Below are 13,547 nucleotides of genomic sequence, written 5' to 3'. Positions count from 1 at the left end.
AACTGTACTTCAACATCATCTGTGACATAGATTTGTCTCTGTGGTAGAAACCACTTGAAAAGAATACATGAAAAATACAGCCTCCTCACACGCTTTGAACCCACATGTGTGGGTGCACTGTTTCCTGCACTTGTTTAGCAAACGTTAATGTTGCACTCGTTCCTTGCGACATGTCTTCCCACCATGTACTCTGCTTCCTTCGGCTTCTAGTTCTTGCTCTATTTTACAGCTTTCTGGCTGCTCCATCTTTGAACACCGTGGATTTTATACTCTCATTTAAAAGAGTAACAGAGCAATCATACATTTATTTAATTAGAAAGCAAATCATTTCATTTTATGAGGGAGCTGTTGCATATTTTACAAACTCTTAGAGGGATATTTCAGGATGTTATTTCTCTTTAGTTTTAGGGAATTCTTGCCAATTTAGCTGGTGGAGACTTATGCATTACCACACAATCAGTGCCTTGTTTCAGTTCACTTTTTACAGACACACACAACCTACTTCCACAATTTTGGCTTCCGCTGTTGGTTGTCATGGAGTTTGAACAGGTGGTAATATGTCATTTTCTCAAACAAAGAGATAAGCCCTCAAACTGTGCGTCGAGAGGTAAGAGCTGCCTCACAGCAGACATCTGGTCGTATGGCGGTTCTGTCATCTAAATGTGTGGATGCCATCGTGTGTTTCTCTTCACTATGTGCATCTGTGATGTTAAAAGAACCACCATGCCACCACAGATGGGATTGAAAGCCAATGCGATCTGAGGGGGGGGGGGCTGTATTTGAGTGAAGTGAAAACCCTCTGTAATAAAGAAATCAAACCCTCACTTCACTTGCAGATGCTTTGTTGCATTGCTCCTTTGGTTTGATTTAGTGACTTCTTCCAAACATCGCTAAAAAAAGTTCTCCCCTTCTTTTCTCCCCTTTTAAAAACAAAATTTAGTTGATAATTAGTGTCCAGGTTAGCTGTTCCACTAGAATGCCCTATTCTAAATTTGTCTTATGCTTGTGCTTCCAAAACAAGGCAAAGCATCATCCTCAGTAGCTACATGTTTTTTGTTTTCCTTTATAACTGAAACAGCCATTAAGACTCATGAATAATGAAAAACCTTCCGCAGCTCAAGAGGCAGGCATCAGGAGTGTGAGTCAGTGTGTGTGTGTGTGTGTGTGTGTGTGTGTGTGTGTGTGTGTGTGTGTGTGTGTGTGTGTGTGTGTGTGTCACTAATGTGTGTCTGCATTTGTGAAGAAATAGTGGGAGAAAGAAAATAAATGTGAAGAGTAGCAGTTAAACTGTAGACCGATCTGTTCAAAGTCAGTAGTGATTAGGAAAAGCAGATCAGATAATGACTTTATACTGAGTTGAAAAATGCGCACATACAGTGTGTAGATAATCTCATAATTCTTCTTTAAGAACAGCAGCCGTACTAGCTCATCAACGCAGCATGAGGACTCAATTTTTTAATAGTAATTTCTCACAGTGGATGAACGCTATTCTTCTGCTCAGCAATGATTGATACATTTTGCCTGGAACCATGTGTTTAAAAATTACTTAATGATTTTAATAATTTCCCCCGGGGGTTTTGGCATGATACTTGTTGAGGGAGCTAGATACATTGGCAATGGGCAAATTTTTTTGGGGAAAATTTCATCCAAATTCTCACCACAAATATCAAAGGAGGCTTAACTGTCGCAGCCAAAGCAATCCTTTTGAAGTTCATCCAGTTGCTGACTATGCCCCTAATCCCTCTAAGACTCACAAAACCTAACTGGTGGATTGATCAGTCTGCATGCAATACTTATTTTAATGTGTTGTGTTCAGTTCGAGTTGATAATTATTTGAACCTCATAAAGCTGCAGGATGTGGATGAGTTGTTTCCCTTAATTTGCCTGCCTCGTGCTTGTGTTTTCTGCAGCCTGTGATGTTGCGTATATTGCTGCTGTATCCCAAGGACATAGGTCCCTCTCAGTTATTGTCCCCCCTATACTCCCCTTTCTTTCATCTTTGCTGCCACTTTCTTCCTTTTCTCTCCATCCCTTCCAGTGCTGCACTTAGAGCTATGCTCTGGTAATCAGCACTTTTCTCTTAAGACATCCTTTGAGAACACTCTGAATTCAAATGGTCTTGTTTTGTATTTATTTATTTCATTCCCCTCAAGGCTCCACTCATCCGATGCAATGAAAAGGTGATTTGATGCGATCCGTGCCACATAACTTTCTTAGAAGAGCAGTTTGAATTTTAATCAGATGTGTCTACTATATACAGTAACCCATCACGAAACACAGGCTATTTGAAAATGGTGTGATGCTTCATTCAAGGGCTGAAAAAAAGGAAAGAAAAAAGGCCTGCAGCGAGACACACTAGCGTCATCCCACCTCATACAAGTGTAACCGGAATAGATTAATAATGATGCAAGCTGGGCATTTGGGAGAGTTTACCAGGATTTTCTGATCATGTTTTCCTGCTAACTAGAGAAAGGTGTTTTACTGCGACACCATCAAAGCATCAGTGAAAGTAACATACGCCTGAGCTACCTCATTATCCTTATACTGCATGGATAGTCCTAAATCCTACACTGAATCTCCACTATTGCCTAGTAAATTGTGATTTTACCGCAGACCCCAGCAGCCCAGATGGAAAACACATTTGCTAATCCTGCATTTAAAGCATTAACTTGACATTGGCCCTTCGTTGGAAACACTGGGAACTGAACAGGGAAAGCATTTGGATTGGATCTGAACTTGGATTTTATTAGGTCACACTACAGTCAGGACAACACAGAAGCCCTAATGACCTCCTTTAGTGTGATCACAGAAACACATCGGGAGGAGAGGGCGGGCGGGAAAAAAAACATGCCTGATGGATACACACCCATCTAAGTGCTAAAGTTTCCTGCCCATGCAATAACTTTCCAACAAAAACAAACATGCACAAGAGATGTACTTGTACCACTCAAAGTGTATCTACCATCCCTGTCTTTGTCCTCAACCAGGTATCATCCGTCTGAGCGAGGGCTTTCATGATCGATACCCAGTCGAAGACTACCTGGATTTGTTCGATCAGGCCGCTTACCAGATCCAGGGCAACCTGACAACAAATGCCAGTGGAAGCCCCAGCCAACCTAACATCATCATAGGTAAGCAAAATGACAGTCGATTCCCATTGGTGGTAAATACTGTATGATTAAATTTAATAACTATATATTATAAATAATTTGCAATCAGTCTCATTCAGATTGTTTAAATTGTGCCTCACCAGTGATGTGTTTGAACTACTTAACTGGTACGCTGTAAAAAAAAAAGGCCAATGCAGAGGATAAGTTTATAATCCTAAATCACTGATGTTAAAAGCAAGCGAAAGGAAGGAATGCAAAGAGTCAAAGCTACAATAAAATATTTTGTTCATGCTTTATTTGGAATTATACATCACTGATAATAAACCACAGTTAGTGCTGTTGTTGGCGAAAAAAAGGGTCCATGACATTATTTGTGGTGTCTAGACTCTGCTATCCTCCCTCTTAAAAAAAACACTGGCCACCCCCTGGCTCTGCCTATGAGTGATATGCCTTTTCTCTAGCGGACTGCATTACGTCAGTTTCAGGAGCTGAATCCAGATAAATTTCCACTCAAATCATATTAGTAATTTAAGCTTATAAACCTTGAACCAGGACCTTCAATATTTGGATTTGAAGTAGCTCTAGCTTATGAAAAATAAGGTGATTTAGTATGCTACAGCTGTTATTTCAATGTGTCAGACTCAGATACATATTTAATAAACATTTAAAAGTAAAGCACTGGATCAGACTCTCTATCGGTAGATAACCAATATTATATAACCAAAAGGACTTGGATCTGGACGAGGATCAGGGCTATAAAAACTGTAATGGATGTCCCTACTCCAATGCCTCAAGAATTTCGAATGAAGACAAGCTGACAGCCTCCACCAGCCTAGTATTAACTAGTCATAAGATTAACTGTAACCCAGACATGAAATATCAAACACAGCTTTTCACGCTAATCATGCAAAGCAAAGGATATTGTGAAACTCAGCAAACCTTAAGTGGCACACTATGACGGGAAGTTACTCATCAGCGTGTGTCTCTACTCTGAAGCGCCACTAATCTAATATAGCAGATCTAAATCTAAAGAATTACACATTTGAGGGAAGCTAAGAGACAAACATACAAATGATGATTACCATCTTGCTAATCAGATCTGCTGACAGTTCAGTTGCACAAACATTTCCTGTTCTGTGCAATCTCTGCCTTCCTGTTTTGTCAGTGTCACATAATGTCAAAAGGACAGCTTTAGCTCTCCTCCTTCTGCTGGATCGCATTAGTCACTCAGGCCATGTATCAACATTGTGATCTGTGTGTGGGACGTGGACTGGCAGTACTCTGTGCCTTCGTTAGGCTGCAGCCAGTAGCGTTTGGCTTGGGGGGGACCTGACGCTTGCCTGGAACATCACTTGTAATCTCGCCTCCAATATTACAAAGCTGCTATCAAAGCAGCAGGTAGCAAGGCTGAAGCATGGAGCTGCTCCGAAGCAGCCGCTCTCACTCCAGCGAGTGACTGTGATTTTTAAGAGAGCCAGTGACTCAGCCCTAAAGAGAGGCTCTAACTGCTTAATAATACTGGACTTCCTTCTGCTTCACTTAGCCACTTCACTGAAGTGCAGCAGAAAGGAATCATTGTTCTTTTTGTGTCAGGACAGCAATAATATCCGCAGTGGGGTGGAGAAGTCTTACAAACCTCCATCCTCTATCTGCATATCCTGCTCCCAGCGCCTCTGCTTCCATCTGTCTCTGTCTTTTCCCGTCGTCCAAACACGATCTCAAAGAGCTGCTCAGCTGCAAAGAAAAACTGATTTAAGTTTTCAACAATACCCTTTTCACACTGGACTGAGTTGCTGCATTGAGCACAGCTTAGCATGCCGCCCTGTTTTGTTTCCCTCTTTAAATAAATAATCCTTCTAAGACGGGGGGAGTGTGCCAAAGCCCCACTCAGTATTCACACCATGCCCTGGGAGAGCCCAGCAAGGTGCAGGCCTGTGGCCAGGATCTTGGGCTTCTGACTCTCTTCAACCGCCGGCCAATACCAGAGGCACGCCGGTCTGGCTCCGCCATTTGTTTGCCCTATTACGGCCTCTCCCCGTGGAGAAAAATAAGCCCTTTTAATGGACACCGAGACCCTTAAATAGACTTGATCACAGTGTGTATCATTTTAGGCGTAACAGCATTAGCAGCGATCCTGTTTCACTCTCACCGTTGTCATCACAGAAAATAGGTCCGAGCTATCATCCCTTTCTCTGAGGAAGGGAGGCAGATAAGGCACATGTTGTGTTCCTTCGAAATACATCACAGCTTCACTTTACAGATAAGAGGATAATGAAGGCACAGACAGCCTAATGAATCCTGGATATCATTTCTCAGCACAGCCAGATAAAGTTCCTGCTCTCAAATTGTTTGAGAAACGACGTCCTCTGACTCGTTAAGAGCGCCAGCACTGTCACTGTGTGGATTGCAGTCATTCCACAATTTTGCTCACAGCTGGAGATGTAATTGCTCTTGCTTTTCTTGTTTGTGCTCTTGCTTTAGAATCTTTCATTTTATTGACTTGTTGCATGTGTTGGGAGCATGCTGTGTTTGTTAGTTCCAGCCTCAAGTTTAGAGGCAGTTTCATGAAGAAGTGGAAACAAACTTCCGCATATTTGTGGTTTATCATGGATTTCAGAAAAAGGGAAATTTATGTGTTTATATTTGATTATGTTTTAAAATGATTGAAAGTCAGATATAACAATAGTACAAAACTGTAGGTCACTATTGGACCTAAAAAGTAACACTGAGCAGTTTAGTCGTTTATTGTTTTTTTTTTTTTTACATACTTTGAGGGAGTTTAGAGCATAATCACCCATTAAGTTTCTTCCCACAATACACTACATTTCCTGCAAGAGTCTTGTTTACTGTAAACTAAAATACAAACATATTTTTGAAGCAGAAAATTGGTTTAAAGTAGAGCTACTAACAACTATCTTAATTATCAACAATTTCCCAGAGCCCAAAATTATGTCTTCCAATTATTCTGTCGAACCAACAGACCCAAATATATTCCATTTAGAGTGTAATGCAACAAAAAGCAGCAAAGCCTCACATTGGAGAAGTTGGAACTATGAAATATTTGACATTTTTGCTTGAAAAACAATGAGCCTTATTATTATTTCACTACAGTCATCAAATGAAGTGCCGAAGAGAGAGAAGAACTATGAAAATGTATACTTTTGTGTTTTGTTCCGTCTCTGCGTGACTGCGTAATTATATGTGTGTGACGGTCTGTGTCTATGTTTTTAGCTGAAACACTGTGGGTGTGTTTTGCAGGAGAGGCCAGTGCATCTACCATGTGGGATAACAACGCCTGGGTGTATTTCTATGACAACACCACAGAGGGAGAGCCTCCCTTCCTTATACAAGACTTCGTCCATGCCCTGCAGCCAGATGCCCGCTTCATCATCATGCTCAGGGACCCAGTGGAAAGGTGGGAGTAATCTCTGTTTCACTGCGTATCTGCACTAAAATGCCTGCAACGAAGCAGATACAGTTGCACACCTTCACCTTTGTGCCTCTATCATAGCTGTTTACACCGTAGATACAGACAGATACTACTACTTTCTCTGTTTATAGGAAACAAAAGACCTGTTGTCACAGAAGATTTGTTGCCTTTTATTGAGTCTGGCTGTCACATAACAAGTTTTCATTATGACACCTTTATCAGAGGTGTGGAGAGCGTACTGCTGAATGCCTCGCAGGCATTCTGTTTAAACTGGGATTACTTTATGCTGTTAACATTTATTTTTACTTGAGAGAATATATGAACACGCTCGCTATAATTGCTTTTGTCCTGCTATTGAAATGTATTATTGATATGAATCCATCCATATTCACACTTTTGATAGAACTATTCTTCAGTATAATGCAGCAATTTGTTAAAATTTGTCATAAACTGGTTTAAATCTCCACTTCTTTGAATATTGTTCATTCAGTTCTATGGAAACTGATCACATGGAGAAAATCCAATCCTGCAAGTGTATTAGTGTCATTGTTCACAGTCTCTCCATCTCTCAGTTTACCCATAAATCACATTTAATCAACATCCAGTTGTCCAAACAAGGCTGACTATTCATTTATAATTATCAAAGTCAATCTGTTCTCTTACCATTATTACTTTTGCTTCCTCCAGTGATCTGCTCAGCCTTATCCACAGATGGCAGCTCCTTGTACATGTTGCTTGTATTTTGTTTTGCTTTTTAAGGATAACTGCCTGTTGGCTGTATCAGTTGTTTTTAGTTAGATGTTCATTCAGATACACTGCAGTCCCCTGCAGCTTTCTGGCCTGCCTCAGTATTCCACGTTTGAATTTTCTGTTCACAAAGCGGATTACAATAAGTTTTCCTGCCCTGCTGAGGAAGCGTATAGCAAGCCAAAATTGCATATTCACTTCTTGCTTTCAAAGTAAGGCGTCCTCACCTTCTTTTCCTCCGGCAGTAGAGTTGTGAAGGTCTAAAGTTTGCTTCTATTCAAATCATTGATGCGAGAATATTGCTCTAGATCGTCAACACGTCGCTGCAGATCTGCAAGATCTTGCCTTTCTCCTTGATAAGAGATCTAGTCCTCTGGTCCAAGGGATTTTATTTTTGGTTAGCCCCCTTACTTAGCTACTCTGACAAAAAGTTAAGAGACTTTCTGATCTCCTCCTTCTTGTAGAGGTGGGTTTTCTTTGTAACATTTTGGTTGTTAATTTCCGACTTTAAAGTACTTTTGAGGAATTGGGTTTCATGTGACATTTTGCAAGTGTCCAGTCCCTGTAAGTGAAGACATATTACAATTTCTCCTTATGTTTGTCTTCAGTTTGTACAACTGGAAGCATTTTCTGAACTTTCAACACTGCAGTTGCACCTCGTAACCTGTATACAGTGAACAGTGCCTGTGTTGCTGCAGGAAACAGATTTTTGATGTGAGACAATATGAGTTAGACCATGTGCTTCTTTTGTAAAAAGCTGAAAATGTCTTTTTTTTTTCTCCCAAAAGTGAAATTTCAGGGTCTATCTCATGTTCAAATTTGCTCACAGATTATCTCTGTTGTCTTGCAGGCTCTACTCTGACTACCTTTACTTTGGTATTGCCAATAAGTCTGCAGAGGATTTCCACGAGAAGGTGTCAGAGTCACTGCAGTTATTCGAGGGGTGCCTTACAGAGTACACAATGCGCTCCTGTGTCTACAACACTACTGTCAACAATGCCATGCCAGTGAGTGTACCCTCCCTCTCTCTTTTGTCTCGCAGCCCTGCAAAACACCGGACTTTAGCGACCAGCATTTTAGCTGGTGGGAAGAAAGAAAAAGAAAAAGGAGTGAAAAAGACAGATGGAGTGAAATTCACACTTCATTAGCACATGCTAAAGCTTGCAAGACGGACTCTATGAAAGGGATTGGCAACACTGTTGAACCACCGAGCAGGGCAATGTCTATAGCCTCTCTTTGTACAAGAAAACCTAGTTTACTGCTGGTGTGAACTTCCTTCTTACTCACAAAACAGACCAAGTCTTAGTGTCAGCCAGTGCAGGGCCCCAATGTTGGGCCCCAGTCCAGCTTTTCCCCACAGTGCCCTGGGGCAGACTGGCCCGTCCTCTTTTGGCTCCCCCTCCAGGCTGCCTTATATTCTGAGGTCCTCCTCTCCAACTGCCACTGACAAGCTTTATGGGCCTCTGGGAGCATGCTCACTCTCTGCCGCTGGCCTAATGGTCCATCCACTAATATCTCCTCAGAGTTATTAGACCATGTGAAAAGCATTACAGCTGTCCTTACAATGGTCTCACATGCTTGTGGTTCCTCGATAAAAGTTTTAGAGTTCAAATTAGAGTACCGGGGAGAACAGAGAAATAAACACCAGCATAAGAACACAATTGGCCTTCACTGTTGTACCAAATTGATTTAACAAAAGGAAGAGTTGCTGGCCAGGCTTGTAATAATTTATTCTGAATGGCCTTTCAGTTTTGCTAAAGAGGCAGAAGGACACAGATAATTCTTTTCCCAGTAACAAGGTGTTTTGTTTACGCCTACTGTTTTGCAAAGAACTGTCACACGGGTATCTAAAAAATCCATTTCAACAACAATTAGGCTGCGCTGAAATGCTCTGGTGAAATCTCACAAAAGATCAGTGGCTGCTATATTTTCTGGAGAACGTTTTTTTTTAATGAATTTCAAAACGGATCAATCAACAAAATGTGAAAAATGCCCATCACAAGTTCCCAGAGGCCCAAGCTGACATTTTCAAATTGGTTCTTTTATCCGACCAACAATCTAAAATCTAAATATACTCAATTCACAGAGCTATCAAACAGCAACACATCCTCGCATTGATGGATCACAAGAACGGGTTGAAACAAAACACCACCATGAATCGGTACAACTGAGTATCCGGTCCACTGGCAGGTGTTGATGCAAGGTTTCTGATGCTAGAGGAAATCTTTCTCAGATCCCTCAACCACTCACACAGCATGAGACAAGCACATGCCCACGCAGTGCCCAGCATTACCCAGCTGAACGCATAGGGAAGATGAAAGAGAAAGCCGGTGGAATTCCCTCCCTCCGTCTTCCCCTCCCTCCCTCTGTTCATTATCTTAAAGAAGTTTAACCATGCATACACTCCACTCCCCCTGCCGAGGAGGACGTTTCGTGGATAAAGTTCGGTTATCTCACATCGATTCGTCTGTTTTGTGTCCTCAGGTCAGATTGCAAGTTGGTGTGTACATTGTGTACTTAATGGACTGGCTGACCGTCTTCAGCAGGGAACAGATTCTGGTCCTGAGGTTGGAAGACCATGCCTCTAATAGGAAATACACAATGCACAAAGTCTTTGATTTCCTTAATTTGGGTGAGTAAGCAACACATTCAATCATGTAATTATTCCCTCTGGGGACTGATCAATATAATTCAGACACAGCACTAAAGACAATTAGGACTGTGTAATGTTAAATGCATTACACTGACTGTCATTAGTATTATTATTATATCAGTAGGGATGCAGAAATCTGAAACGTGTGCTGATGAGACAAATTCAATATGAGCTATTGTCATATTAATATGGCATGATTACAACATGATTAAAATTTGCTCAAGCCTATAATGCTGATGAATGAGAAGCTCAGCTTGCTGTTAAGAACTGATGTGTGGTCTCAAACATTTTTAACACAGTAACAAAAAAGAAAGAAAAAAAAAAAAAAGAAAAAAGAATGTGGCACCCCCAAAAAAAACTCAACTCCCATTTGAACCCAAAACAGGCTTGTTGTTGCAGCTTTGTATTGTGTTTCTACTTGCAACTGTCCCATTTTTGTAAATATTTATATTAGTATTGCATAACCTAATATGACAACTGCCTTTTGCAGGTTGAATGCTTTTCGTTTCAGCCACAAATGTCTGCATGTAGCGTTAAAAGTACTCAAGGGAGATAATGAGGGTTTCCTGGTACTGTCTACCATGTTAACAAAGAGCAGTGCATGTATTACATTAGAAGATTTTGAAGTGCAGCCCACTAGCTTAGAAAAGAAAATAACATTTCCTTAAGATACAGTTCTGAGCTTTCTTATTGTTTCACTACTTTCATTATCAAAAAAGTACCTCGGAGTATAAAGTAGATTGCTGTTAGTCACAGGCCAGTGTTTATATGGGACAGTCAAACACAGTTTTGCCCTGTAGTCTTGAAGCCCCCCTTACTTCTGTCTCACTGGTTCGTCCCACCATTTAATTGCCCCAAAGCTCAGACTTTGCTCTTCAAAGAGCTGCCAACATCAGCCAAGGTGCGAATTACCTCCCAGAGCATCAAATCTTCTGCTCAGAGCACTGCTGATACACAGTGACATTTCAGAGTCCTTTACTGTATTTTGTTCCATTTGTTTAGTGCTGCGGCAAAATCTGAAGTGGCCCAGAAAGAAGGGATGTGAAAAAAATGAGTTTGTGTGTGTTTTACAGGGCCTTTGACAAAAGAAATAGAGTCAGAAATCACAAGAAGTCCAGCGTCAAACACCAGGAGGCCAGCTGACAAAAATCTGGGACCCATGCTGCCCATCACTAAAGAGATCCTGCGGGATTTCTACATGCCATTCAACGAGAAATTGGCCAAAGTGCTGCGGAATGACTCCTTCCTCTGGGAGAACAACTCAAAACTCTGAACAACCCATCTCCCCCTTTTCTTCAGTAAAAAAAAAAAAAAAAAAAAAAAAACCACTGATGTGTCAGCCAGCCCCTTTTGTTGAGTTTCATCTCTCAAGTGCCCATGAAAATCAATGTTGTTTTTTTTTTTAAATTTAAATTATTCTTTAAGTTATAAAAGCAGAGATGAATCAAAGATAGAAAATAGCACAAGAGAGTGTGATGATTTTGTGTTGTGTGTGTGTGTATGTGAGCGAGTGAATACAAGAGAGAAAGAGATGTTGGCAGGTCTTGATTGTTTTATTTTTTTGTGACCAGATGTTAAAATTAAATAGTGAATTCAAAGATATTAAAACAGAGTCATGTGTTGTCTTTTTAAGTTTAGCTTAGATTAATTAAAAGATAGTCTGCCTCACAGAACTGAAAAGATGACACCTACTGAAGTAGTTTTCATCTTTTTTGTAAACAGCTGGAATATATCCAGGCAGATAAAAGACTTGCACTGTGCCTTGATCATAATTAAAAGTCTCCTAAGTGATATATATTGTGACAACAAGCTGAATAGAGTCTGTGAAATAAGAGCACCAGGGTTTAGTGAAACAACACCACCCTCTACTGGAAACCACATGTAGTTGCAACCTTAACATTGGCCCTATCCAACAGTATTGCTGTTGTTAATAATACTAGCAGACTGAAGGCTGAAAATGAAGACATCAGATGGAATAAATGCTGTCTTCCAGAAGCCTTCAGACAGTGGATATACTGTATGTGGACATTAAACGAGGAGATTAAAGGAAATCTAAATGACATTTTTTTCCTGGCTGACGTTGAATGAGTCAGCTGAAAAGCAGCCATGTAATTACTCTGATCACGCTTTCATTATAATTTTCTCTCCTTCTGTTGAAAGGTTGTCACAAACACTGAATAATTACCAATTAGTAAGAAGCTGAATTCAAATGTTTGTGATTAGATTTGAAGCTATTAAACCAGACAATTTAATCTAGCAACTGAAACAAAGACTTTCAGGCACTTCAGACAGACACCGCAAACCTAAAGATAACACCTAACAAAGCAACAATTAGTCTACATGCGTTTAAAAACACTGTTAAGCACTGCTGATGAATTTAAATTAATAAAAGACGATACTTTGAGATACTGAAATACTGTACGTGCTGAAGTTGTAACATCATCACAGTACACCAGAGGGCAGACAATACTTACCAATAAACAGTTGCAACTTGGACTTCAGGCACAGCAACAGAAAAATACAACATCCAGATGATTTAGTGTGCTTTAAACACAAAAATGTGGCTCAATTTTAAACAAGAAAAAGGGAGAGAGAAAAAAAAATTCAAGCTGTCAGTAGTTATGTCTTTCTTTTCTGGCAGCCCTTAAGCTTTCCTTTCCAGCCTTAACATCAAGACAAACTGACCCAAATACCACTCAAAAACCTCTTTTTATAATTAAGACAAAACCTGCAATCACACAAATTTATTGAACATGAGATTCCTGTTAGTTGTTTCAAAAAGAAATGCAGCTGTTTCACTGTGCAATCTCAAAAGCAGCAGCAGCTTTGACTACTTCCTTCTCACTGAAACCAAGACAATCTGTGTAGAAAAAAGAAAAAAAAAGTAAGTGCAAATAATTTGCATATTTTGTTTGGAGTTGGATGGTCCATCTGGCTGGCTGAAGAGGTTCTGCTTCAATGAGAGCTTCCAACCAACTTCAATTTCCTTGGAATGAACAAATATTACCAAAGCTTTTGTTCATCCTAGTCTGTGCTGTATCAGAATACAGTGACTGACAGGAAACTGGACAACTACTGCCGCTGAGAAAACTCCAGGGAATTTTTGTAACACACATCCAAATTACTGCTATTTCACATTTCTTTGCATTATATCTGTGCTGAATTTTGGCTTCAGTATCCCACGTATCCAACTTCTTGTCATGGGAAATGACATGAAATGAAATTTTCAGATGCTGGCAAACAGACCTTACGTGGAACAGATTTATAATGGTAATACAGAGTTGCAATTTGGCATCTAGGTACAAGGATGCACCATGCTCAGCACAGCAGACCTTGGTGGAGCTAATGATGAGCAGCAGAAGCTATAGCAGGAGCAGCAAGTGATTGCAGTATACAGCAGAGTCTGCAAGGGAGGCAGGCAGGAGCAGCACAGCGGAGCAAAGGGCACCTGGGAGAGGTACTATCTGGTTTGCACCTTCAATGTGCAGACTGGGCACTGGCCTCAGCGTCACTGTTCCCCAACAAAACACTTCCAACGAATGTGGGAAGTAAACTATCTTGTGAGTTGAATACAAAGCAAGCAATACAGTTTTTATATGCAGCAACA

General features: G+C 40.5%; 1 protein-coding gene across 1 annotated transcript in view; it reads left to right on the top strand.

Moving 5' to 3' along the window:
- The window catches only part of LOC127373309 (carbohydrate sulfotransferase 15-like), a 34,500-nt gene extending 22,952 nt beyond the window's left edge, over nt 1–11,548 (top strand). Inside the window, 5 exon segments of the mRNA XM_051417668.1 lie at nt 2,988–3,131; nt 6,369–6,525; nt 8,138–8,294; nt 9,772–9,919; nt 11,014–11,548. Of these exon segments, the coding sequence (XP_051273628.1) occupies nt 2,988–3,131; nt 6,369–6,525; nt 8,138–8,294; nt 9,772–9,919; nt 11,014–11,213 (806 nt within the window). The 3' untranslated portion in view covers nt 11,214–11,548.
- The last annotated feature ends 1,999 nt before the right edge of the window (nt 11,549–13,547 follow it).

This window comes from Dicentrarchus labrax, unplaced genomic scaffold (assembly GCF_905237075.1).
Source record: "Dicentrarchus labrax unplaced genomic scaffold, dlabrax2021, whole genome shotgun sequence".
NCBI classification, from domain to species: domain Eukaryota; kingdom Metazoa; phylum Chordata; class Actinopteri; family Moronidae; genus Dicentrarchus; species Dicentrarchus labrax.
This window is presented reverse-complemented; position numbering and strand designations above follow the sequence as displayed.